The sequence below is a fragment of the Bos mutus genome, chromosome 18 (assembly GCF_027580195.1).
Source record: "Bos mutus isolate GX-2022 chromosome 18, NWIPB_WYAK_1.1, whole genome shotgun sequence".
NCBI classification, from domain to species: domain Eukaryota; kingdom Metazoa; phylum Chordata; class Mammalia; order Artiodactyla; family Bovidae; genus Bos; species Bos mutus.
Window position 1 is genome coordinate 49,230,620 of NC_091634.1, and position 26,492 is coordinate 49,257,111.

The window sequence follows — 26,492 nt, forward strand, 5'->3', positions numbered from 1 at the left end:
CGGGACCTGCCGCCCTCGACCTGGGGTGAAAGCAACGCTCACACACTCAGCTGTGGGAATCATTCTGGCCTATACCTGAGTCACTGTGACTAACAAAACAGCCTGTCTGTGGCCCACCGCCTGCCTTAATTGGAGAAGGAAATGGCAACCCACTCCAGTACTCTTGCCTAGAGAAGACAAGAGGACAGAGGAGTCTGGTGGGCTGCTGGTCCATGCGGTCACACAGAGTCGGACACGACTGAAGCGACTTAGCATGCGTGCATGCCTTGGAGAAGGCAATGGCAACCCACTCCAGTACTCTTGCCTGGAGAATCCCAAGGACAGAGGAGCCTGGTGGGCTGCCATCTATGGAGGCATACAGTCGGACACAACTGAAGCGACTTAGCAGCAGCAGCCTGCTTTAATTCTTCATAAAAGGGCACCCTGACGGCCAGTAGAGAACACCTGTGTTGAAGACGAGAGGTCTTCCTCCCCAGACACCAGTGCTGGTCTCCTTCCAGGATAAGCCTGCCTTCCCTCCTCCCCTAAGTGCCAGAGTGTGTGTGCATGCTGGTCTGCTGCTCTGAAACCTTGAAGGAGCGAATCCCTGACTTGTCTGATGCTCTCTGCTCTGATAAGATTTAAAACTGTGCTTTTCTTCTTCAGAGCAGTTCCTCAGAGTAATCTGAGAGGCTGTCTTCTGGGCTAGTCCTCAGTTTGGTTCAGATAAGATTTCCTCTCTTCCTATTATAGACTGTCGATTGATTATCGTGGTCAGCACCCGGGTGAGGCAGTCCAGTCAGGCATTATTTCCGCTCACACGACGATGCCCAACTTTGTCATCTGTGATGGGGGGAGTTACGGCAGAATACTGAAAAACATTTGGAACACTGTTTGCCTCCCTCTCATCTACATTACACTCTGCTGACACTGATCCTTTTACAACTCAAAATAATCACTCATCCAGTTCAATCCCTGATCGGGAACTAAGATCCTGCAACCCACGCAGTATGGCAAAAAAAAAACAACAAAAAAAAACACTTCTATTTTTAGTTTTGAGTATGCAAAGAAACCTCTGATTCATTACAAATGTTTAAAAACTATAGGAACACATTAAAGCTTTATAAGAAATGCTTAAGCTTTTAAAAATAAAAACCTGGTATATGTCCATTACATCTCAAAAAACATAAGTAAACCGTTTGTATATTAAAAAATAAAGAATAAAAGTTGATTGCTTTTAAAGGAAACACAAGCATTTTTCTAGTTAATCAGTATGTTCAGTTCAAAAAAACAAACCAGCACAAACCAGCTGGCTTTGAGTCGCTCTCGAGAAGTCTGGCTCCACAGGACCTCGCTGGGCACCAGGGACTGCTCCCTGGGTTCCGCACTGCACAGGGGCACTCATGCTGGCCCCTCAGTGGGCACCCACCAGGACAGCACCCTAAATGGGCCTGCACCCCAGGCTCAGCTCAGTCCTAACTACTGCACATCCTTCAACTGGCTGTGTCTGGCATCAAGTCAAAGTCACTCGGTTGTGCCCAACTCTTTGCAACTCTCATGGACTATACAGTCCATCAGGCTCCTCTGTCCATGAGATTCTCCAGGCAAGAATATTGGATGGGCAGCCATTCCCTTCTCCAGGGGATCTTCCAGACCCAGGGATCAAATATGGGTCTTCTGTATTGCTGGCAGATTCTTTACCATCTGAGCCACAGAGGAAGCCCAACGTTTGGCTTCAAACAAGTGCAGAAAGGGTGTTTTACACTAGTCCACATAAACATCCTTGAACACACACTTGATCCCTCCAGGCCTCATAGCACAACGGAGGCCAATCTTGAAATGCTCACGGCAACGCATGAAGGACGGACAAGCTGTCACATACTGAGTCACGCAGCTCAGCAAAGGAAGCCTCAGGTCCGCCACTTCCAGTGCCAGCGCAACATGGCTTCAGTGTTAGAGCCTCACACTGCTATGCCTAGAATCACGATGAGTAAATCCCAAAGTGTGGTACACTCACAAGAAAGGAAAAACGCACCCACCTGAGAATTCAAGGCCACTTTCCTTCTCCCTAGCAGAACAGCACCGCTGGATGACACACCACCCAGGTAACTTCACAGGTGTGTTTCTTACAATTAAGCTTGAGCATCAAAGAAAAAGGTTTTCTTTGTCTTCTTTTCTCTTGAATTTATTTAAAGAATCTCATTCAGGTATAGAATCTGAAAAATCTGAATCTAAAAATGCCAACTGAGTTGGCAGCAGTCCACTGGCTTCTATGCTCTGGGGACCCAAGAGAATAAAAAAAAACTTCTCAGAGCTGATAGCAAAGTCTAGTCTGGGCCCACTTTCATTAGAAGCAACCCACAGGCGAGTGGGCTGGGGCTGCTCTGGGCCCTACGTGCCTCTCGAGGAGGACGGGCTGGCTCAACTGCACTGGACGCCTTCTCACCCACCACCCAGAGTCCTGCTCCCAACTCCTCAGGGTGGTCCTTGCTTGTCCTGGAAGACGGTGAACTGCCCAGCCACACTCTCCACCACGCCGAGGGGCCTAAGGAAACGTCAGTTATTTTTTAAAATACACGATCTGGATATAAAATAATCCAGGATTTACATACTTCTTTTATTTTAAATATCTGAGGCCCAGAGTACTTGGAGAAGTACTTCATTACTCAGAACATTAAACAATTTTTAATTGTTTTTGGAGACTTCCTTCTCTGCGCTCTACCACCCACAATTAAGACATACGTTTCTCATTTACTCATGTGTTTATAAATTAGTCACTTTCTAACTTAAGTATATTCTTTTTCATTGATGTACTAGGATTAAACTCTTGTCCTTTACTTCTCCCCAAATTTTCTTGTTAACAGCTTTCAACTACTGGCAGTTTTTTTTTCTTTCCTTTTTAGAACTTACATGGAAGGAAGTGCCAGATTTAACATCTTCTTTTAAAAATCATTCATATGCAATCTATTTTAAACTATACCTAAGAAAACAGAGAAATGACCTTTTCTTCCGTTAATCTCACATTAATAGGTATAAGTAATGGTTTCATTAATGATATTAATAAACCTGCCAATAAGTATATTTAATAATATGATAATAGGAGGATATGATTCTTTAAAACTAGAAAAGCTGAGTTGTGTGAACTAGATTATACATCTGAGTCCACATGAGGAAACTTTACTCTTGTGCTATTTGTGAATGCACACAGAGAACAGCTCACAGGCCTCTGCACGATCAAAGCTCCTCCCCGCAGAGCAAAGCATGGGAGGTTCTGCCCAGGAAGGCTGCTAGCGGGTCTCCTGGAACGCTGGGGAGAGAAGGGGCTCCCTGCAGCCTGGAAATGCCTCCCCTGAGTCCGGCGGGCGTGGCCACGGTGGTCCTTCACTGGCCTGTGGGAGGGGCCAGGGTGGGCAGTCCTCCTTTCCAGGATGGGCAGCGTGGACGCCGAGCACAACTCAGCACAACTGTACGACATGCCCCGCCACCCCCGTGTCACCCATGGCAGATACCAGGGCAGCCCAAACCAGCAGCCTCGGGGTCCACACACAGCCGCAGTGGCACCTGCAACCCCGCAGACTCGTCCCCATCCCCTGCCCCACGGGACGGCACAGACCACAGACGGGGAGCCTGAACATCGTGTCCCTGCCGCCAGGGACAGCTTTCCCCACATGGTGACAAAGAGACAAGCCTCCAGGCTGTCCTCATTCAGGGCAGGAAGCTTGCCTTCACTCTCGCCTCAGCTCTCAGAGCAGCTGTCCTTGAGGGGGGCCTGAGAGACTCCCCCAGGTCTAGGGGCAGAGACCGAAGGGCTGACAGCCTGTGAGGCACGAGAAGCCTCCCTAACACCACCTCTCACCCACTGCAAACGTCCCAGACGTTCAGAGTGAGAATCCGGCTTCTAACTCGCTGAGCCCAGACTCACAGCGTTCTACACTCACACACAAAATATTTCTGTATAATTTTAACATAATGTGAATTTTCCAGAAATTTTACTATCATTTGAGTCTAGAAAGAATTGTACATTGTTTTACTTGTCACTTTAACAGGAACCACTCCTTCTGTAATATTCCACCACCAACTGGCATCCCAGTACCAGGGTGACAGCCTCCCGGTCATCAGCTCTGACGTGGGCCTATCCATGGCCTCCTGACATAGCCCCCAGCCTTTTACGTATTATGACATGTGTTACATTATTATACGCTATACACTACCATCCTTTAGTTTTTTTTAATTATGAGTTCTATTTTCTAGACATTACATCTTAGGGTAAGAGGTCATTACAAAAAATTTTTCTTTAAAAACGGCACTGGTCCTGGCAAGTCTGAGTCTCTCTGCAGAGAAAACACGCTCCACCAAGTGTCCACGGGAGAAAAGACACGGCTGACCGTCAGGACACGGTATAAACGCTGGGTGAAACAGCACAGACCACCTGGCCTTCCTCTGGGGACAGAGACCCCTGGGGCCTCCCCAACCCTGGCTGGAGAGCAGGTGTGGGGGCCATGCAGTGTCCCCAGCACACTGTGACACTTCTGAGAGTTACAAGGGCCCACACTGCAGGTGTCGTCCACAGCCACCCCAGGCAAACCAACAGGCAGACAATGGACGCTGGCCTGTCCATGAACGCCCTCCCCGATCCCACGTGCCCCCAAAAGCACTGCCCCTTCCCCAGGGGGCAGATGGGGGACCCGCAGACAAGGCAGAGCCTGGCTGGGGCCCCCACTCCTAAGCAGCGGCCCCCTGCCTCCTCCACACTCAGCAGGAGGCAGCAGTTGGCCCAGAGACCCTTGGTAAAGGTCCCAGCTCTCATCAAGCACAGACAGGTGTCACCACCACCTCCATGAGACTTCTCCACAGCCCCTCATGGGAAAGGACAGAAACGCCAGCAGGACGGACGGATGCAGCCACCCCGGCCCGGGCTTCCACTCGTCTCCACGGAACCTGATGGTGCCCGGGACCAAGCACAGGCACTCCGGTCAAAGGCAGGGACACCCCCACATTGGCCCACACGCTCCCGAATCTCTGATTCAAACAGTACCTGAACTACTGCACATCCCACTACAGTTAGGCTCTAAACAGAGAAGAAAACCAAGAGGCACAATAAAAACTACAGGCTTGAGTGGAAAATCTGATACTTGAGTGAAATTTATAAAAAGCTACCTCTGAAGAAAAAGAATCTCTCAAGACTAGCCAGATGGAACAGGAAAAGAGAAGAAACACACATCCAGCTTCAAAGCCCCGGCAGGCCAGTTCCAAAGCAGAGATGCCCACCTCATGCCACGAAGAGGCTGTGAGGACGGCCCAGCTGCCCGGAAAAGGCCATGTCTCGTCCGGGCCTGACTACTGTCCCACCCTGCGTGCCGAGGGCGCAGCCTGGGGAGGGGGCTCTCACCATCGCACTTTGTTGCAGGTCTGGGTGGCGCCGAGGGGTGAGCCAGCCACCATGGGCACCTGGATGGGGCTGTGCTGCTTGTTGGTGACCAGGTCCAGCTTCTCTTCTAAGGATTTACACGTGGCCTCCAGAGCCTGCAGCTTGGCTTCAATGCTATCCAATCGCAAGCAGATTGTCTGATTAATGGAATACAGGAATGACTGCAAGAGAAAAACAGAAGAGCTTCAGGAAGGGCCTCTGGAAGTCCAAGCAGACAGTTCCAAGAATACCAAGCAGCTCTCTCCCACACTCGGCTGCATCTGTCCCCACAGGACGAGCCCGGCACTCCAGCTCTAGTTGTGAGCAGCAGCGTCTCAGGAAACAAGCTGGACCCTGTCCACTCACAGCGTGACTGACTCTGCTCTGAGCAGCTGCAACTCTCAGTTACACTAAGATCCACAGAACACAGAACCTAAGTGAGCTTTACGACGTTGACTTTATTAATCAGTAAACCTACACATAAAACTAGTCAAATGCTTCTATGAAAACAGATTACGCCCAACATCAAAAGAGCCCAGAAACCTGCCTGCTCCCAGGACACCCACCCAAGGTGAGGTGTGGTGCTGAGGCTCCCGCGTGTGGAAGCGGCACAGCTGCCACCTAGTGGCCGTTAGAAGAGCCGTCGCACCTCCCACCTCCGTTGCCCAAGTCCCCACCTGGGACCAAGGTCCGGCTCAAACACCCGGTGGGGAGCTGCCCCCTCCCCCAGCGGCCACTCCTGCCGTGGGTCAACAGGGGACACAGAGGGAGGTGGCTGCGCCCCTGCTGGCCTCACAGCTGACACGGGACAAGGCTGCCAGGCGGGAGCCAGCCCGTGATGGCTCAGTTCAGCAGAGAGGCAGTGTCCGAGGCTCCTCTGATGTAAGCATCATGACAACCACTCACCGGTAGCTGAAGTCCTGAGGTCAAATCACTAATGACCCCACTATTTTTTATAATTTGAAGACATCAACCATGCGGCTCCCCAGTTCTCTAAACAGTAAAACTTCATCATCTTAATTCTGAATTAGAAATGATTCTGCCTGGAGTTTGGATGAACATCAGTTATTACATACCAGTAACACAACTTCACAAATCAATAAAACAAAGAAAGGCAGAGAATAGCACTTTTAAATAAGTCTCCTAGATACAAATGATATTAACCAAAAATCATCCAAATCTATCCCTTTTGCAGGGCTCTGGCAACCTGGTGAGCACACTTTTCCCAGGACATGTATGGCAGGTTCCAGCTGTGGCCCAAGGCCCTGCTCACAGGCCAGGGACACGGCAGGACCGCTTTCACTTGACCTTATCCACGTCTGACTGCTATGCTATTCACCACACAAGCCTCTTCTGTGATGAAACTCTAACTGCATTTTATTTTTAACTATATAATGTAGGGTTACTGAACCAGTGGTCCTCTATACACTTATCTGAAATAGAAATTTAACTGGATGTGTCTTTACCCACAAGGTTAAGTTCATGCTGCTGCTCCACGTTAACAAGATGAGCCAGACGTTTCTACACAGAAGGCCCAGGTAAACAGAGAATACAGCTGTACAGCACCGGGAACTTTACTCAGTACTCCATAATGAGCTGATGGAAAAAGAATCTAAAAGAAGCGGATGTATATGCACACTTTGCTGTACAGCAGAAACAAACACGATAGTGTATAAATCAACTAAAAGCTCCTTTGGTTTTCCTCTGCACTACAGTCCTAACTTCCCACAGGAGCTGATGTTCATCTCTGCGGCTCTGCAAACAGCAGACCCAACAAATAAAGCCAAGAAACAGCGATCGCCCACTGACTGAGCCAGTGGTATCCAAGGCCCCATCTAGCAAACCACAGAATTTAGGTGCCCTAAACAACAGGCACACAAGTGCTTCATCACTGGGGGAATGGTGTGTGTTCCCTCCGAGCGTGCGAGGTCCATGGGTCTGTGTAGAAGAGGCCACAATCCTGGTTAAATACTGTGAGTCTTCAAGGGGAAACATTCATGGCTGTACGCGCCTTGTGGGGGATTGAACAGTGACTCAGAGAAACAATATGTACACGTCCTCAGCCCCAGGACCTGTAAATGAGGCCTTCCTTGGAAACAGGATCTTGGCAGACGTAATCAAGGTAAGATGAGGTCATCCTAGGTGAGGGTGGCCCTGTCCTTGTAAGAGACAGAAAAGAGACGGAGACATGGAGGAGATGACGTGAAGATGGAGGCAGAGACTGGAGGGACGCGGCCTCAAGCCCACAGATGCCTGGGGGCCCCCCAGGAGCTGGAAGAGGCAGGAGGGACCCTCCCTCGGAGCTTCTGAAGGGAGTTCAGCCCTGGGGAAACCCTGATTTCAGACTTCTGACTTCCAGAACTGTGAGAAAGTACATTGGTATTGATTTAAGCTCCTCCTCACCCCAAATTGTGATAATGTTACGGCAGCAACATGTCAGATATAAAAAACCATATATATTAATATTTTCACCTTTATAGAAGGGTCCTGGCAATTGATCTCCAGTCGCTGGCGTTTCAAAGCTGGTTCATCTTCGTCTGTCACTACATGATTCTCCAATACAACTGAAAATCAGAGACAAAAGCACTTCAATACTAAAGGTTTAACAGCTGTTTCATGTTAAGACAGTAAACCATTCCAACACCTTAAACATAAAGGTGTCACCTAAGGTTAAATGAGAATTAGCACAACCTGTTTCATATTTTATTATTTACAGATTTAACTTAAAATTATCAGTCAGGCAGAAAATAGGATCTCTCCTTAATCTCAAGAAAAACTGAGATATTGGATAAATTATCTCCCTAATGTGCCAATGAGTTGATACTAACACTGAGACTGCAGGCTTCTTACTCAAGGCTCTGTCCAGCCACCCTTTGCGACAGAAACCAATTGCTAATAACGATTTCTTCCCAACTTTAAAATAAGGTCTTGTCAGCCAGCCACCTATTCCAAAAGCAAAACCACTCTCAGAACACTACATCTTCTCAAGTGTTGGTCATCAAAGTAGTCTCAAATTTAACACATTAAGTTTCAGGGAAAGCCACCCCCACGAAGTGTGTCTGAAATGGAGGTCTCCCACCAGCACCTTCCAGGGGGGCTTCACGACTTCTCCACTGATAAGTCACTTGGCCCAGGATCAGGGCTGACACAATATGGTCCCAATCCTGATGTCTTTACATCTGTACTTGCCAGGTGATTTGTCTCAAAACTCTAAAGACACTGAACAGACCTGAGACACTAGCAGGAATCCTTCAGGAGTCCCAGGCGAGAGCACTGAGCTGCTCTCCAGAGGCGAAGTTACACCTAAAGCCCTACCTGACAGAGACCAGCCACAGGCCAGCGAGGCCAGAAGCAACCTGCTAGCCAGAGGGCTGGCGCCATATATTGCGCATTCACACCTCACACGCCTCCGTAAGATATGCAGGAACAAGCTCCCACTTAATTAAGTTAACGTGTTGTGGTAGCAACACAGGTTCTTAAACCTTCATTGAAGCCTGCTTACTCCCACTGGAAGCTGGTGATTAAAACAGGACTGGGAGGATGAAGAGGCTCTGGCAACCACTAATCCAATCCTTTTAATTTGCTGACATCAAGTCCAGAGAAGTCAAGTGACTTGACCAGGGACACAGCTGGTCTCCTCTCCCTTGGCAGCGTGAAGCACCTCAAGGTGACGAGCTGGGGGCAGCAAAGCACGTGAGGACAAGGAGACAAGCCTGCGGTGGCAACAGGGGCACACACTTGGTTACACTGTCTATGAGCCGTGGGGCCCCTAGTTCATCCTCTTCTTTGTCCTTGAGTTTTATAATTCTGCATGCACTTCTTTTAAAATTAAACAAAAAAACTCAATGTTCATTTTAAAGCCATCACGGTCACCTGGAATGGCAGACCCAACAAAGGTTGCCATCGAGTCTATGTATGCAAACAGGCAAATAGACTGTGGCTATGGGGTGGGTACACACGAAGTCACAGGAACCTAACTGAGCATGTTGATTTCAACAGGAAATCAAGAAAAAATGGCATATGCCAAAAACTCAAAAGCAGTTCTCTTGCTAGAATTATGGGAAACTTCTATTTCTTCTAGTTGCTTGACTGTATTCTTAAATTTTACAAAGTTTACATTTTAGAGATGAAAAAAAAAAAATCTCAATCTTAAACTCCCTCCAGATGTAAATGTGGGAGTACAGCACAGTGCCTGCTGGTGTGGGGGGGTCCCTGGGGTCAGAGACGGCGGGTCCCCTGTCCTCAGAGAGCCCTCCCTGCACACAGTAGGTACCCATTACACAGCCATGAGCTGTAGTTCGCAGCCATTTAAGGAAGCTACATGGAACAAAACCAGGATCAAAAATGACACCTCTAATCCTTCTCTGGACTGAAATCTACAGAGGGAGAAAAAAAAATTTTTTTTAAACGGAGGGAGAATTTACTTGGCAAGTAAACTGATAAAATTTTAGTAGTTTCTAAAAACACTTAAAATTTATATAATTGGACCATTTTTCTTTTATTATTGTATTGCAGTGTGAGTGCTTTCTAAAGAAATTGTCTACCCAACAAAATGTGAGCAACTGTTTTTAAAACTGTGATGCCTGGTGACAGCACTGCTGTGTTTTCAGTTCACTGGTATATGAGGAGTGGCACTAAATGAGGTCAAGGCTGCACGTTCTCTCTCCAAACAAACTGGTTCACTTTTTACAGAGAAATCTGGGGTTAACAGCTAACTTCAGACACCCTGACTTTGCTCAAGGATCTGCCAAGTTTTTGACTGTTTCAGTTACCAGGTGACAGTACTTCTTATAAACAATTCAGAAGCAACATTAGGAAAAAAAACTGACTCAGTTCAGTCGCTCAGTCGTGTCTGACTCTTTGTGACCCCATGAATCGCAGCACGCCAGGCCTCCCTGTCCATCACCCAGAAAACTGACTAAAGAGGCGCATTTCTGAAGGGGTATGCCCATCTCTTCACGATTGCTTGTTCAAGCCTAAAATTCATGTGCTGCCCATTGTCCTTACATAACTAATTTCCCAACTAAGAGATCATGTAAGATAGACATCATCACACTTCGAGATTTCTGAAAATCCTCTTTTCTGTGGGGAAAAGAGTCAGCATTTCGATACTACTATTCCACAAAGAGGGCTTCCCAGGTGGCTCAGTGGTAAAGAATGTGCCTACCAATGCCAGAGACTCGGGTTTGAGCCCTAGGTCGGGAAGATCCCCTGGAGAAGGAAATGGCAACCCACTCCAGTATTCTTGCCTGGAAAACCCATAGACAGAGGAGCCTGACAGGCTATAATCCACGGACTAACAAAAAAGTTGGACGTGACTTAATGACTAAACAATTCCACGAAGAATAAACAGGCAACCAAAACAATTTTTGTGATTTAATTATGTATGCTTATGATTTTAAACTTAACAGACATATTAAACACATAAAACTTTATGGAAAAAAAGAACACTTACTAAGAAACCTTTTTACAAAATAAAAGTGCTGACAAAGTGTCTCATAAAGTGAAATCTAGAGTTCCCCTTATAAAGTGTCTAGTATCTAGTTAAGATTCCAACTAAGGAAGATTACCAGCACTGGCAAAAGTGCAGGAAAAAGTCATCTCTCAGAATAACCGGGTAGTGCTTCTGGAACGTCCGTCAACGTCTTATCAAAACTCTGAATAAACACAGCAGCTCTGCTTCTGGGAACTTACCCTACAAAAATATTAATATCTGCCACGATACACAGCAAGACCAGTACTGCAGGGTGTACACGGAAGAAAACCAGTGCAAACCACGTGAACGCCGTTCCCAGGGAAGAAGCAGAGGAAGGCAGGAGCCGCGTGCACGGAACACCTCGAAGGTGTCCACACACGCAGCAGATGGTCTGCAGCTGAGGAAGAGGCACAGACAAGACCACAGGGGCTTGGGGGGCCAGGGCAGCCGGGGCTGGACGGCCGGGGCACAGGGGTGGGCTGGGGGTTGCTGAGGGACCAGGTGGACGGGCATGGGGCTGACTGGCTCACGTGCTCACGTGCTCTGAGCATGCCCTGATGTTTCTCTTGCTTTACTGAAGGGAAGGAAGGGAAACTTACAGAAGATCCTTTGGGTTTTTCCCCCAAACTGCCCCCAACTCTGTACCTGGGTGGCCAGGACTCAGCTCCTCAACGGCGATCTGCACCACGTCGGCCAGGTCCTGTTCTGACATCATCCAGGACGCGAGCAGAGTGGCCGGTGGATGAGCCGGAATCAGACTCGTGTAGGACGGTGTTCCTGCCACCTAGAAACAAGAGCAAGACGGCCGAGAGGGAGATGAACAACCGTGATCTTGAAATGATGGAAACTGAGGCCATGTTCTGTGTCCACAGGTTCACCAGGAGCCTGTGGACATGTCCAGTATGAGGCTCTTCTTGCCTCAAACCATCAAAATGTCCCTTGTTACTAGACAAGCCCCCACCCTGCCAGTCCCTTCCCACACCCCCCGCAAGTCACCTTCCTAAGACACCTCAATGCGTCACCCCCCAGCCAGCTGTCCCCAGGCCCCCTTCCTGCCCACAGAACACGTCCTGTCCCTCACGTGCCCCTACCAGCTCTCAGCTCCACTACACACACCACACTCCCAAAATCATGGCAATCATACCTCCAGATGCTACCCAGGCAGACCCTTCCAACAAGGGTGTCCCCTTGCCGGTTTCCACTCCTCACACACCCTCCCCTCAGGCGGGTAGAGCGGAGGGCTGGCACCTGCGAGGACCGGCCGCGGCGCCAGCCCCCTGCCTGGGCCGAGGCCTGGCCCCCACCACTGTCACCCCTGAGACAGCATCATGTGTGCAATACAGTCCGTTTCTTTCTTCCTGCCCTGAAACTCTCCAATTAGGCCCGGACACACCTTTCCCGAAAGAGAAACGAGGCCATGTCACTCCAGACACAACCCATTGACACAGGTCTAAACAAGGTACTTGCACGCTGGGTGCCTGGAGGTCAGGATCCAATGCCACTGTAATACTTGTATCGTCCTACACTTTGCATTTTAATCACCTGTAAGTAAACGCTTACGACATAAGCAACCTATCCTCCCCAGCTAGACTTCTCGTTCCCTAGGGCGGACACTGAGTGCCCAACTCTCCAGGACAGCACCACCCCTCCGCCCCGGCCACACACACACACACACACACACATATACACATACACACACAAAGACACACACGCACACACACACACCCCCGCAGTCCTGAGGCAAGTCCACCCCAGCTCCAGGCAGGAGCAGCCGAATCAAGAGTCAGGTCATCCACTTCCAACCAGGAGTCTATTGACAGCTCCTTTAAGTGGCTAAGTTCCAGCAGGCATAAAATTAAATTCATAGGTTCCACACATGTTCTTAAACCCTATAAATTCTGATTTAAACTCTATAGCTTAAATGGCAGCAGCTCCAGAATTTCTTAGGCACACACCATTTGTAGGAGGAGGATGCATTCAATCTGCTTTTTTCAAGAAATATGCTAGATGTGCACAGACTATCTCTGGGGCATAAAGATAAAGAGGAAATTATACTTGCTTTTACCATGTACACGTATCACCTTCTCAAAAAGTACTTTTTAAAATGACCAGACAACTCAATACCGAGGCATCTGTCACAGGGAGACCGTCGCCTCCGCCTCCTCGTACGTGCAGCCTCACCAGCAGTCCCAGGCCTCCACAAGAACAAGCTGGGAGAACTGGTGGGCCCACCGGGGTCTGTCTCCCTAAACCTGTGTCCCCGAAGGTGATCTCTGAGCAGATTAACTGTGGTCAGCATGAACACCAAAGCCACTCATGCTGTTGACTCGGTCAGGGATACACTGAGCCCCTTCGAGCAGGCAGTGGTCCTCAATTACATAACACCCTCTCACCTCAGTCTTTGAATTGATGGGTTTAAAATGTTTTAGGGTCGCATACTGCTTTCAGAATCAATTTTTTTTTTTAATTACAGATCCTCTTCCAAGAAAAAAGCACAGACAGACACTGCCAAGTTCCTGAAACTCACAGTCACCTCAGAGAGACAGCTGGTAGCTGACCACTACCTGCTCTCCGCTACACTCAGTGCTGTAAGAATGAGAATTCAAAGGGCACATGGCCACCAGAGCCCAGCCCCTCCTGCAGCGCGCCACGGCCACGTGACTGCCCCTGGCCAATGGAGCGTGAGTGAGCCGGTGCAGGGGCAACCCCAGACCCTTCCTGCGTGCCCTCCCGCGCTGCTGCCTCCCTGACCACCTGCCTCCCGGACTACCTTGATCTGAAGGAAAACTGCCAGTCACCTGCTCTAAAAACAACGTATTCTGGAATCTGGGGCATGCAGCCAGCCTTAACCTCTGAGATCCACCCTGAAGCCCATTCACGATGGCCCAGTGCCTCAGGTCCCAGGTTAAATACTAGTGGAAAGTGATCAGGTGCCAGACTTGAGCCTTCCCTGGTTTCTGGGAGCTCTGTGAGTGGCTTAACACTCCGAACTAACCATAAAATCCTGAACCCTACCCTCATCCAAATGAGGACACCACACATGATCCAGGGTGTTTACTCAAATGATTCTGCTGCCAGGATAGAGTCATTTAAAATTCTGCTAACTGTGATGGTTTGAACAGAAAAAAAAAAAAAACTAGGGCAACAAGCCCAAGAAAACTGGAACAGAACAATGCATGCAGTTGCCATTTTGGCAAATTAAATTTGCCATTTCTCAGAAGTCCTGGAGATAGTCCAGTCTTAATATCATAAAGCAGCTGGATTGTGATTAATGTTCAATAACGTCTCTAACGGCAACGAGAAGAGAGCATCCTCCAGAGTGCACACCAGCCAAGTCAACAGCCCAGCGCTCGGTCACCAGGGACTGTACAGTAGGTGACGTGAGCACCACAGCCGTCCATGTGGATGGGACGCTCTCCAGAGCAGAACACGAACAGAAAACAAGGATCAAAGGAAAACTGCAGGCATGGACAGTCATGTGTCTGTGTGTGTGAATGCACACAAAATGCTCTGGAATGACACATACTGAAGCAAAGCAACCCACGAGGGAGGAAGGGCAGGTAACACCAGCAGACCTTCATCCTTTGTCCTCTGGACCACTGAGCCTCCTACAAGCACGTATTATTTATTGTGCTTATTACACTGGAAACAGTTTCTCTAAAACAAACCAGTAACTACACAGATGAAGCCAACCACATCAAATCTGGATAAAAACAAGGGCGCTTTCTTCCACCCTGCCTCAAACCCCCCTCCCAGCCTGCGTGCGTGCGCAGCCGTGACCTCTGGTGCCCCTGCCCCTGGCCCTGCCCTGCGGGCGCTCCTCCTCCCAGGCTGGGGGGCCAGGCTCTCTCTCCCTCCAGCTCGGCCCTGGGCCGCTCCTCACTGGCACTGAAACACCGTCTCCCTGCCCACAGCTCACAATCAACTCCACCTCCAACCTGTCCCGGAACTTCGCATCCTCGTGCCAAATGGCCTTCGGGCCACCTCCTCTGGGCCTCCAGTCTCAGTGTGAAGAGGCCAAACTGAACCCGCCCCTGCGCACACTTCCAGACTCCCCACCCACGCGAGGTTCTCCTCCTCTCATGGACCTGTAGGCAGAACTTCCGGCTGCCCTCGCTCCGGCCTCATCAGTGCGTATCTGGACCCATGCACTGGCCCTACCTGGGTCTCCCTGCTCTGCCTTCGCCCAGAATCGCCACCAATACCTGTTTAAAGGCTACGGGTCACGTGAAAGCCCATCTCAGCATCCCTGTCTGCTTAAAGCCCAGCAAAGGTTTCCCGCTCATTCTAGGTGCGCGCCTGGCGCCTGGCACCAGCCAGGCTTCCCCTGTGCCTGCAGGCTCCACCCAAGGCTCCTCACTCTGCCATCTGAGGAGGCCACCCCGGCCGGGTGGGCACACACCAGCCCAGTTCTCACCCTTCACCGTCCACTTGCGCTTCCGCCCAGTCACACCCCACCCGTCACACCCACCAGCAGCACCCATCTCCCGGCTGCCCGTTCCTGCTTCATCACAAGGCCCTTCCATCTAACCTGCGACACAGGCGAAACATCCGTCTGGTTTGGCATCTGTCTCCCCTGCTGGAAGACAAGCTCCCCTGGGCGGGAACCTCACCATCCCACTCAGTGCCCCGCATGGGGCCTGGCACGTCATGTACGTCAGTGCAGTGGGGCTGGGGGGGAGCCCTGGGGAGACACCCCGCTGCCCACCCAGCACAAAACTCTGGAGGGCGGCACGTCTGCTGACAAACCACGCAGTAAGGTCTGCAGAGTTCTCGGCACTAGGCTCTCATTTCAATGACTGAAGTGTAACTAGGTCACAGACCTGTTTAGCTTATAACTGTGAATTGCACATGAACAACATGTTAGGTTTCAGAGTAGAAATACAAGCTGCTCGCGGACTGTCAACGACAGACAGGAGCAGTTGTTCATTAGCAGAAACAGAACAGTACATTTAGTTTCGATTTTTCTAGTTTTTAAATATTTTGGACACCTGTATAAAATAAAACCACAAGGCCACTGGAACAGGGAAAAAAGGAAGAGCTGCTGTAACTGAACACGTGATAGCGTCAGCAGTAAAGGTGAGAAAAGGAAAGCCTGCAGCCCAGCAGCACTTGTCACGCGACAAAAAGGCATCAAGAAAAAGCAGCCAGGCAGAGCCCGCTGTGTCCACCCTGGGTTTCCTCAGTCACCACGAGAACTACATCACACAGTCATCCCAACAGGGACGTCACAACATCTGGGGTTTTTAGGGCAGACACTGTGCAGAGCTGTTTCTCCCACTGGCCCCTGAACAAGCACCTGCGGACCCTGTCCGTAGGAGGCTACGTCCGGGGAGGCGTGCAAGGCAGCTGCTTTGACCCCTGGGTGGTGACCTGGCCCTGCTCCACCAGAACCATTTCCCAGCCATCAGCTCCCTGCAGAGCGATCATATGAAGAGACGCGGCCCACACGCCCTGAAGTCACAGGTGGAAGTGGGGCACCGTTGGCGAGGCACTGGAGTCGCCATGCCAGTCCAACCTCCCTTTACAGACGCCAAATACTCGGATAACAGTCCTCAGAGGGACAGGAGTGTCCCTGATGAGTATAAGAGACAGAAGACCCCAAAGACAAGTCTTGGAGAGGAGTCGTGGGATCTGCCAGCCCCAGGCTCGACAGTGAGCCCACCCCCAGGTCCCAGTCCCCCAGGCACTGCCCCACCTTGGCACCAGCTCTGTTCTGCCCACCTGAGCAGCAAGGCCAAGTGCACACCCCTTGAAGACCGGAGCAGCAACCTCCATCTCCTCCAGGAAGTGGCCAGGTGGTGCCCAGTTAAAACCTCAAGCTCAGAAACAGGGCCCCTCCAAGAGAATAAAGACCATTCCACTCAGTCAGACCTGTCTGAATACAGATGTAGTAATAAGAATTAATTAAAAACCAGAATGAAGCAAGCAAAGAAATCAACTCTTATTAAACCGAAACATCTGAAGAAGACTCAGCTTTGGCAGGGGGAAGATGCAAAGGAGAAATAGGGAAGAAAGAGAAAATGTGACCATAAACAACCAGTCGGGTACTAGATCATCGGGAAGAAGCACTGATTCATAGGAACACCCAGGCCACACTAGTTCTTCACAACAGGCCATCTAGCGATGAAATTAGAGGAAGGTCAAACTAGCCTCAGACAGCAGGTCCTTCCCCCTACAATTATCACATTTGATTAAACTGGCCACTTCCAGTCACACTTCCCAAAATGGATAAACCTCCCCATACAAACTAAGGCAAGAAAGGGAAGTGGACAGCTTCAAGCTGCTCCCACAGCACCGCAGTCCTCCATCGAGACGCACTGCTCTCAGCAGCCCCTCCCCTCTGAAAGCTGGTGAGCCCGTGCTCATGGACGTGTGTCTAACAACATCCCCATCTCGGAGATTAGAACAGAAAATGTGTGAACACTTTATTCATCTAAAAATTACAAAAATCGATACAATACATATTAACACAAAAAACTTTTTTTTTTAACCAAAAATTACTAGAGTTCCCAAAATAATGAAAGCAAAACCTTAGCAAGAAGAGAGACCCAGTTTTGCATTTCTACAAATTTCTTCGATGTCAGACTTACTGGAAAACAACTAGGTTCTCCCATCTGTTGCTGCAGAGAAAGAGGCAGCCCCACCAGAGGCGCAGCTGGGAGGGGTGGTGCACCCGAGCCACGTGTTCAGGTAGCGGCAGAAGCGCTCTGTAATCAACCCCAACACACTCGCCAAGGGCTTTATTTCTCCCTGAAGGCAAGCTGCGGTGAGGAATCTAAAACCTCACTGGTGAACTTTTCTTTACGTTATTACTTTAAAATCCACTGATCTGTCTTGCACTTGAAATGGACACTGACCCAGGTCTGATTTGGTCATCTGGAAAATACTGGCTCAGTGAGTTAGGCAGATCTTCCAAATGTTGTTTATTACAGATTATCTAAAGCATCACATTCCTTAGTATCAGCAATGATCTCATCAGAAAAGTCTTGACATATTAGGAAGCTGCAGGCTCACAGTGGCAGACAAAGCTTTCTGAAATTCCAGTTCCAGTTGGAAGCGCAAATGTTACCACTGGCAGTAGGGTTAGCTGCTTTCCTTGCAGTCACAGGCTAACTGGCTACTTAGTAAGAAATACTGGTAACATGTCAACTAGTCTGTTCCCGTGGACCAAGAAAAAGAGCGGCTGGTTCAGCTAACAACCCAGTAATTGCAGAAGGGCCTGTCCTCCAAACAACTTTCCAACTCCGAACGCAGAAGCACTCTCCACACACATCCTGTTTTGTTACAGAGTACTGAAAGCGGCTCTACTCAGGGCTGAGATTTAACAAAATGAATGATTTTTATTGCTTCATCAAGGACATTCTTAGGTGAGAATGGCTTTTCCGAATTGCACAGCAGTGAAGAATCCCTGCAGCTCGGGGACTCGGTCTAAATGTCAGCAAAAAAAGGCAAATGACCTCTTGACAATCATTATGAAAACTACTCTCACAGCTGGGAAGGTCTCCAGGACATCCCCAGGGTTCTGGGGCCCACACTCTGTCAGCTACTGCCTTCAGGAATTCAGCTCTAAAAAGAAAGCCTAAGAACCACACACACGTTAAAGTGAATTTCAGATAATGTCTGCTATAAAATAGAAACCATAAAAGCAATTAAAAGCAACTCTTACTTGATTCACTAACTGCCAACAATAAATGTAAATACACTACAGAGCTCTACACATATCTTGCTACATACCTAATGCCCTAAAATTTTAATTCTTCCCTGGTAGCTACTAAACAGCTTACACTGTGAAGTATTACTCTGATAACATAAAATATGACATCAGCCAAAGATGCAGGACTGTATCAATATACGGGATCTGTAGGCTTAAGCACCCTAACCTCTTGACTTTTTTCAACAGTAAACCCTACGGCACTGCAGGAGCTGCAGCTGGTTGAATCCGAGGATGCAGAGGCATGGATATGGACAGCCTACTGCAAGCTACACTCCAATTTTCCACTACATGAAGGCTGGCTCCCCAACCCCACATTGTTTAAGGGTCAACTACACTTTGATAAATAAAAGGGTCCACCACTGAACAGAAGCAGCCCCCCAAAATAACCCTTACCCAAGCCAACAGGACTATATATACTAGAGAGTGACCTCAGAGAACTTCTCATAAACCTAGCAAATGCCACCAAGTAAGGTAATGTTATTTTTCTGGGTACGCAACTCTAGCACTTCACAATCCCACCACATCTGCATGTGCAACCAGTGGTCTGTGGAGACCTTAGAAACAGCCTGGTATTCTGTCTCTGACCTCTACTCACAGCCTCCCCTCCCTCTCTCAAACAGAACAGCAGATGGAAATGATTCAAGGTTATTTCTGTCAACAATAAACATGCACGCTTTTGATGCTATTAAATTTTCAGTTTGTAAGGAGTATGGTGCCTAATTTGTGATCATATCGGCCAGGGCAAATATTCTTGGGGAAAATATATCCAAAGTTATTAAAAGAGCCCCTTTCTCTTTTGCTTTAAAAAAAAAAAAAAAGGACATAATGGGACATCCCTGGTGGTCCAGTTAAGGCTGTGCACTCCCAGGGCAAGGGGCACAGGTTCTACCCCCAGTGGGGGAACTAAGATCCCACGGGCTGCACTGTGCGGCCAACAACAAAAAAAAGGAGTGGACATTACTGGGATAATCAGTAAAAAGCAAAATCTGAAGTAGATCTGTTGCTTAGATAACACAGCTGCATCGATGAGATTCCTAATTTTGAAAACTGTTGTTGTTCAGTCACTAAGTCGTGCCCAACTCTTCAGCTTCAGCATCAGTCTTTCCAAAGAACATTCAGAGTTGATTTCCTTCAGGGCTGACTGGCTTGATCTCCACGCACTCCAAGAAACTCTCATGAGTCTTCTCCAGCACCACCACTCAAAGCATCAATTCTTTGGAGCTCAGCCCTCTTTATGGTCCACCTCTCACATCTGTACATGACTACCAGAAAAACCATAGCTTTGACTATGGAAAAACCATAGCTTTGACTATACAGACCTTTGTCGGCCAAGTGATGTTTTTGTTTTTTTAATTCGCTGTCTAGGTTTATCATAGTTTTTCTTCCAAGGGGTGTCTTTTAATTTCGTGGCTGCAGTCACCATCCGGAGTGACTTTGGAGCTCAAGAAAACAAAATCTGTCACTGTTTCCACTCTTTACCCTTCTATTTGCCATGAAGTGATGGGATCGGATGCCATGATCTTAGTATTTTGAATGCTGAGTTTTCAGCCAGCTTTTCACCCTCTTCTTTCACCCTCATCAAAAGGCTCTTTAGTTCCTCACTTTCTGCCATTAGAGTGGTATCATCTGCATATCTGAGGTTATTGATATTTCTCCCGGCAATTTTGATTCCAGCTTGTTGATTCATCCAGCCCAGCATCTCACATGATGTATTCTGCATATAAGTTCCATAAGCAGGGTAACGATATACAGCCTTGATGCACTCCTTTCCCAATTTTGAACCAGTCTGTTGTTTCATGTCTGGTTCTAACTATTGCTTCTTGACCTGCATACAGGTTTTTCAAGAGACAGGTAAGGTGGTCTGGTACTTTTGTCTCTTTAAGAATTCTCAACAGTTTGTTGTGATCTTCACAGTCTAAAGCTTTAATGTAGTCAATGAAACAGAAGTAGATGTTTTTCTGAAATTCCCTTGCTTTCTCTATGATCCAATGAATGTTGGCAATTTGATTTGTCTCCTCTGCCTTTTATAAACCCAGCCTGTATATCTGGAATTTCTCAGTTCACACAGTGTTGAAGAATTTTGGGCATTATCTTGCTAGCATGTGAAATGAGTGCAAATGCAGAGTAGTTTGAGCATTCTTTGGCATTGCTCTTCTTTGGGATTGGAATGAAAACTGACCTTTTCCAGCCCTGTGGCCACTGATGAGTTTCCCAAATTTGCTGACATATTGAGTGCAGCACTTTAACAGCATCATCTTTTAAGATTTGAAATAGCTCAGCTGGAATTTCATCACCTCCACTAGCTTTGTTCATAGTGATGCTTCCTAAGGCTCACTTGACTTCGCATTCCAGGATGTCTAACCTCCATTGTGGTTATCCAGGTCATTGAGACATTTTTTATATAGTTCTTGTGTATTCTCACCCCTTCTTCTTAATCTCTTCTGCTTCTGTTAAGTCCTTGTCATTTCTGTCCTTACTGTGCCCATCCTTGCATGAAATGTTCCCCAGGTATCTCTAATTTTCTTGAAGAGATCTCCAATCTTTTCCATCCTACTGTTTTTCCTGTGTTTCTTTGCATTGTTCATTTAAGGACTTCTTCTCTCTTCTTGCTATTCTCTGGAACTCTGCATTCAGATGGCTGTATCTTTCCCTTTCTCCCCGCCTTTCGCTTCTCTCCTTTCCTCGGCTATTTGTAAGGCTTCCTCAGACAACCATTTTGCTTTGTTGCACTTCTTTTTCTTTGGGTGGTTTTCATATCTGCCTCCTGTACAATGCTACATGCTTCTGTCCATAGTTCTTCAGGCACTCTATCAGATCTAATCCCTTGAATCTATTTGTCACTTCCACTGTATTTGAGTTAGGTCATATCTAACTCAAGGCATTTGAGTCAGGTCATACCCGAATGGCCTAGTGGTTTTCCCTACTTCAATTTAAGCCTGAATTTTCCAATAAGGAGCTCATGATCTGAGCCACAGTCAGCTCCAGGTCTTGTTTTTACTGACCATATAGAGCTTCTCCATCTTCGGTTCCAAAGAACATAATCAATCTGGTTTCGGTACTGACCATCTGGTGATGTCTATATGTAGTCGCTCTTGGGTTTTTGGAAAAGGGTGTTAGCTATGACCAGCATGTTCTCTTGATAAGACTCTGTTAGCCTTGAACACTGTACTGTGGTTATAAAAGAGAATGCCCTTGTTTGCAGGAAACAGCCACTTAAATGTTTAAGGTTAACGGGACATTATAGCTTAAACTGTTTTGGGAAAAAAGAAAAACACTCACGCACAAACACAGAAGAGTTGCAGAGAAGAGAAAGGATAGGGCAAATGTAAAATATTAGCATCTGAAGCCCTAAGAGAAGACTACATCATAATCATTTGTACTATTCTTACAACTTTCAAGCCTGAAAAAAATCCAAACCCAGTTCCTATGAAGAGTTGCTAAGGCTTTTGTTTCAAAGAACAGTGCTAAGTACAGAAAGATGCGCTCTCATCTGACACCAATTATACTTCAGCAGGGCTGCCTCTGACTTTTCTCTCCGCATAGATTTTTCCAAAATAAAACCTCCAGACCCTTCAAGTCAGTGGTGACGGGCACAGCTGCTGGAGGAGTGGCCTGTGCAGAGAGGGACCCAGTGGGAGCACCCCTCACCATCAGCTCAGTGTTACTGACTCCCCGCCTGGACATCTTCCACCTGCATTAGCACGGTGTCTGGAGTCACAGACCACAGTCTGAGAGGCAGGCCCCACCAGCAGTTAGTTTTTGTAAAAAAGTTTTATTGGAAAATAGCCACGTCTACTTTGGCTTCTGCAAAGGCAGAGTTGAGTGGTTGGGAAGGACCCCAAAGCCAGAACTGTTTACTCATCCAGTCCCTTACAGAAAGTCTGTCGACTTCTCTGGAGCAGAGCATTTAACATCAGCAGTGGCACCTCTAGACTCTTGAAACTGCCTGGAGACTGAGACGGGGGAATAAAGAAACAGGAACTTTTACTGAGAAGCAGAAAAATGATGGTGGCTTCCTGAGGGTGCTCCAGCCTGAACTGACTCTGCCTGCTTCACCTACTATTGGCTGGAAGCAGCAATTTCTGCTTCAGGTTACAGCACATCTACAGAAATCCCAAAGAGGAAAAGCAGGCTTCCTGAGCTCTTGAATGATCCCAGGAGAAGCCGTGAGGACCAGTGAAGCCAGGGGAGTGGAGTGTTTTACTGACGCTTGGCATGGAGGGAGCACAGGCAGCACACTTGGCTTTTCATCCTCCTGCACCCCTTCAACCTCCTCTCTCCTAACACAGTAGGACTGCATTTTATACACACCTGAATTACATAAACTTAAATCACACAAATTTAAAATAATGTAAAAAATATTAAAGCCATTTTTTTTTCCACAAAAAAATGTGTTAGTTGAATCCTGCAAACCTTAAAAAATCCATCAAGTGTTTCATTTCAAAACCAGAAGGCCACATAACTACAAACTGTGTTCGTGCCTCTTCGCTGGTGAACAGGACACCTAGCCTGGGACAGATTCAGTCAAAATCAGGGTGGGGAGAAGGGGGTAGTTGGAGAGGTCGTGAATTACGCGGTGTGTTTGCAGAAGATCCCAGCAGAGAAGGCAGCGTGCCACAGCACCTGATCCTGAGGTCCACCCTGGCTCCAGCCACGAGCGCTCCCAGGACAGTGTAGCAGCAGGCTGTCCCATCCTGCAGCCCACCTGCCAATGCGACCACAGGGTGTACTTGGTGGTGACAGCTGGCACCCAGCCTGAGTTGTCCCCGCTCCATCCAGGAAGATCAAGGTGCCCGGGGCTCTTAGCACACTCAAGGGACACACAGTTCACACCAACAAGGAAATGCCAGCACCAAGTTTTCCCTGCCAGTTTATCCAAACCCACTGCTACTTTAGAAAGGTGTAATTCTGCTTCAAGTTATTTGATGACTTTCCATCATTAAGAGAAAGGAAAAATCACTAGAGACCAGAAGCGGCATTCTTTGTAGCACACGATGTAAATCTTTATTACAAAAGGTTTGTCAGTACAGGGCTCTGCCCCAAGCCACTCAGCGCAGTCCCCAGCTTCTCGACACCACTCCACCCCCACCCACCCCTCCTACCTGGGCTCTTCCTGCCCACTCACTCTTTCAGAGCATTCCCCGCACTCAACTACTCTAAACGCTAACACAGAAGGACTCAGCACAAGGGAAGTATAGTCACCTTCCACAGACGCTCCCCTCACCTCTCTACCTGTTCTCATCTCTTCACCTTCTCTGGCCTTTGCTGATGGATTTCATTCTTCCACCATCTATGTATTGTCAGCAATCCAACCTTATGGGTCACCTGTCTGGGGCAGCGGTCAGCACCATCACGACATCCCCCCACCCCAGTATGAGGGTCACTATAAAGACAAGGCCATCTCACTGTTCACCCCACCATGAAGGCAGGTGGTCCAAAACATAAAATCAAATCGGACGGTCCTTGACAATGGGTAGATGTGAAAAACACAAAGAATTTAATTCAAAAATGGAATCATTTCAGGTGACTTCCACAATGCTTCAGGTGTGCTATCTGCTTGGGAAGTTAAGGTTTCCATCACAGTTTAATTCAAAAGCATCCACGGGTTTCAAGCAGGGGCAGGCTCTGGGCAGTCATCCCAAGCTCAGCCTCCTTAGACATACCCGGGAAGACGTACTATTATGGTGAAAGGATGCTTGGCTGGGGCGGGGAGGGTAGGGGATGAGACGGGGTCAAGAGCATGCCCTTTAGATCTGAAGACAGCCCCATCTTCCCAAGAGGTAGGCCGGGCACAGATAGAGCCGACAGAAAGGCAGATGGCATAAGAAGAGATGATTAGCTACAGCTCTCATTTTAAACTGGTTTCACAAACTACACAAAAGTGAGAAACCAAAGGGCTGAGAATTCTTAAAAGTACTCTGAAAGGAGGGTTGATGCTAGGAGTCTAGTCTTCTGAGCTGTTAAGTGAGCTCCAGGTTCTATCCCCGAATAAGAAGCATGTGTCACTTTTTAAGAGCAACTTGCAACCACAGGACCTAAGAGATGCTGTCAAATTCCTTCGAACTCTACATTTCAGAATAGTTCAGGGCACCTCCAGTGAACAATTCACTATGTGCTTTTGTTTTTCTGACCATGGAGTATGTGAAGTCAGAGGACACAATAATGATCTTTATCCCCCTCTTGGAAAGGAAGGGCTTTTTACACATTTTTCTAAGACATTCTCAATAAGAACCTTAACACACATTACCCGCAGAACTCCTTTCTTCAAAATGAGAAAATGCTTATTTTTTCCAGATTTAAATAGTTAAAAGTGGTAAAGTCACAGGATATTTTAAAGTCAGTCTGGCATTATGATATCATGTATTTAACTGTATAGCTAAAGTCTTCAGAATTTATAGTGTAGATGAGATCGTAAAGAAAAACTAAGGCTAATAAGCTATAAGGGTGTTATCAATGAGCTGTTTACACAGACTCACCTAGAGCCTGCACTAGGCAGACCATTTACCACCCACCAAACAAGGCTGGTGGAGAAGGCAATGGCACCCCACTCCAGTACTCTTGCCTGGAAAATCCCATGGATGGAGGAGCCTGGTAGGCTGCAGTCCATGGGGTCGCTAAGAGTCAGACATGACTGAGCAACTTCACTTTCACTTTTCACTTTCATGCACTGGAGAAGGAAATGGCAACCCACTCCAGTGTTCTTGCCTAGAGAATCCCAGGGACGGGGGAGCCTGGTGGGCTGCCGTCTACGGGGTCACACAGAGTCAGACACGACTGAAGTGACTTAGCAGCAGCAGCAGCAGCAAACAAGACTGGTGGGTCTTTCTCTCTTAGCTCCTTGTGGACCATCTAGCATAGAAGTATTTCTTCAGCAAGTGCATGTACTATACCTGACAATCTTTTAACTTGCAAATTCTGAATCTTTTGCTATCTTTCCACACCTGGAACGTTTCTGAGGCACACTAGTCAAGATTCTGGCGCATGTGCCTCAATTTGGGTTTTCTCATGATTAGACTTCATGTATGCGTTTTTCTCAATGCATATCATCAGGGAACGTGATATCATTATGTCTTATTACTGGAGATGCCAGGTTTTTCCACTGTGAGGTTATAATTCTTCCTTTGTAATTTATAAACACTTTGGGAGAGATGTGTAAACATCCCAAATTTGAAGAGACTAAAGGAGACATGACAACTAAATGCAGAGTGAGGTCCTGGATTAGATCCTGAAACAGAAAAAGGACATTAGTAGAAAACTGATGAAGTTCACAAGGTCCACATTTGAGCTAACAGTACTGTGTGACAATGTTAAGTTTCTGATTTTCATGAGGATATCTGATAATGTAAGGTATTAATGTTAAGGGAAGTGGGTAAAGGGCACAGGGAAGCTCCTGAACTATTCTTGTGACTTTTCTGTAAATCTAAAGTTCCTTCAAAAGGATAAGTTTATAAAGCTGCAGACTGATTCCATACATCTGGACAGGGCTTGAGAGTCCATGTTTCTCACAAATGCCCAGTGATGGCAATGCCTCCACTAGCAAGGCCCTGGCAAACACAACTGGTGTATTTCACTATTCATAGCTTTCAAAGGACAATCAACTAAAATGCATCAAGGTTACACCAAGCACAGTAATCACCGCTTGCCTAGAGGCAATCCTTAACTCTGGCCCACTGATACAAGCCCCCTGCAGAGGCTAAAACCACAATCTTTGCTCTAACACCGTCTATGGCTGGCATTCCCCAGCTAAGCCTGGCACCCTTCCATGGCTCTGGAGCCAGGAGAAAATCCAGTGGGAACAAACACCATCCGCCCACAAGTGCAATGCAGAGGAGGAGCCCATGGGGACCAAGATTTGGCCAGTCATCCCGCTGCCGCCGGGCATTCGTTACCAGCCAAGGGGAGGCAGGAGAGCA

The 26,492-nt window shown here is 47.8% G+C and overlaps 1 protein-coding gene across 7 annotated transcripts in view; it reads right to left on the reverse strand.

Moving 5' to 3' along the window:
* Window positions 1–26,492, reverse strand: part of BANP (BTG3 associated nuclear protein) — a 69,283-nt gene that overhangs the window by 39,381 nt on the left and 3,410 nt on the right. For all 7 annotated transcript variants that reach the window (XM_070388575.1, XM_070388574.1, XM_070388579.1 and 4 more), the window contains exons 2-4: window positions 11,508–11,646; window positions 7,859–7,950; window positions 5,369–5,568 (exon numbers count right to left, since the gene is read on the reverse strand). In XM_070388575.1, coding sequence (XP_070244676.1) covers window positions 5,369–5,568; window positions 7,859–7,950; window positions 11,508–11,646 — 431 coding nt within the window. The remainder of the gene's footprint in view (window positions 1–5,368; window positions 5,569–7,858; window positions 7,951–11,507; window positions 11,647–26,492) is intronic.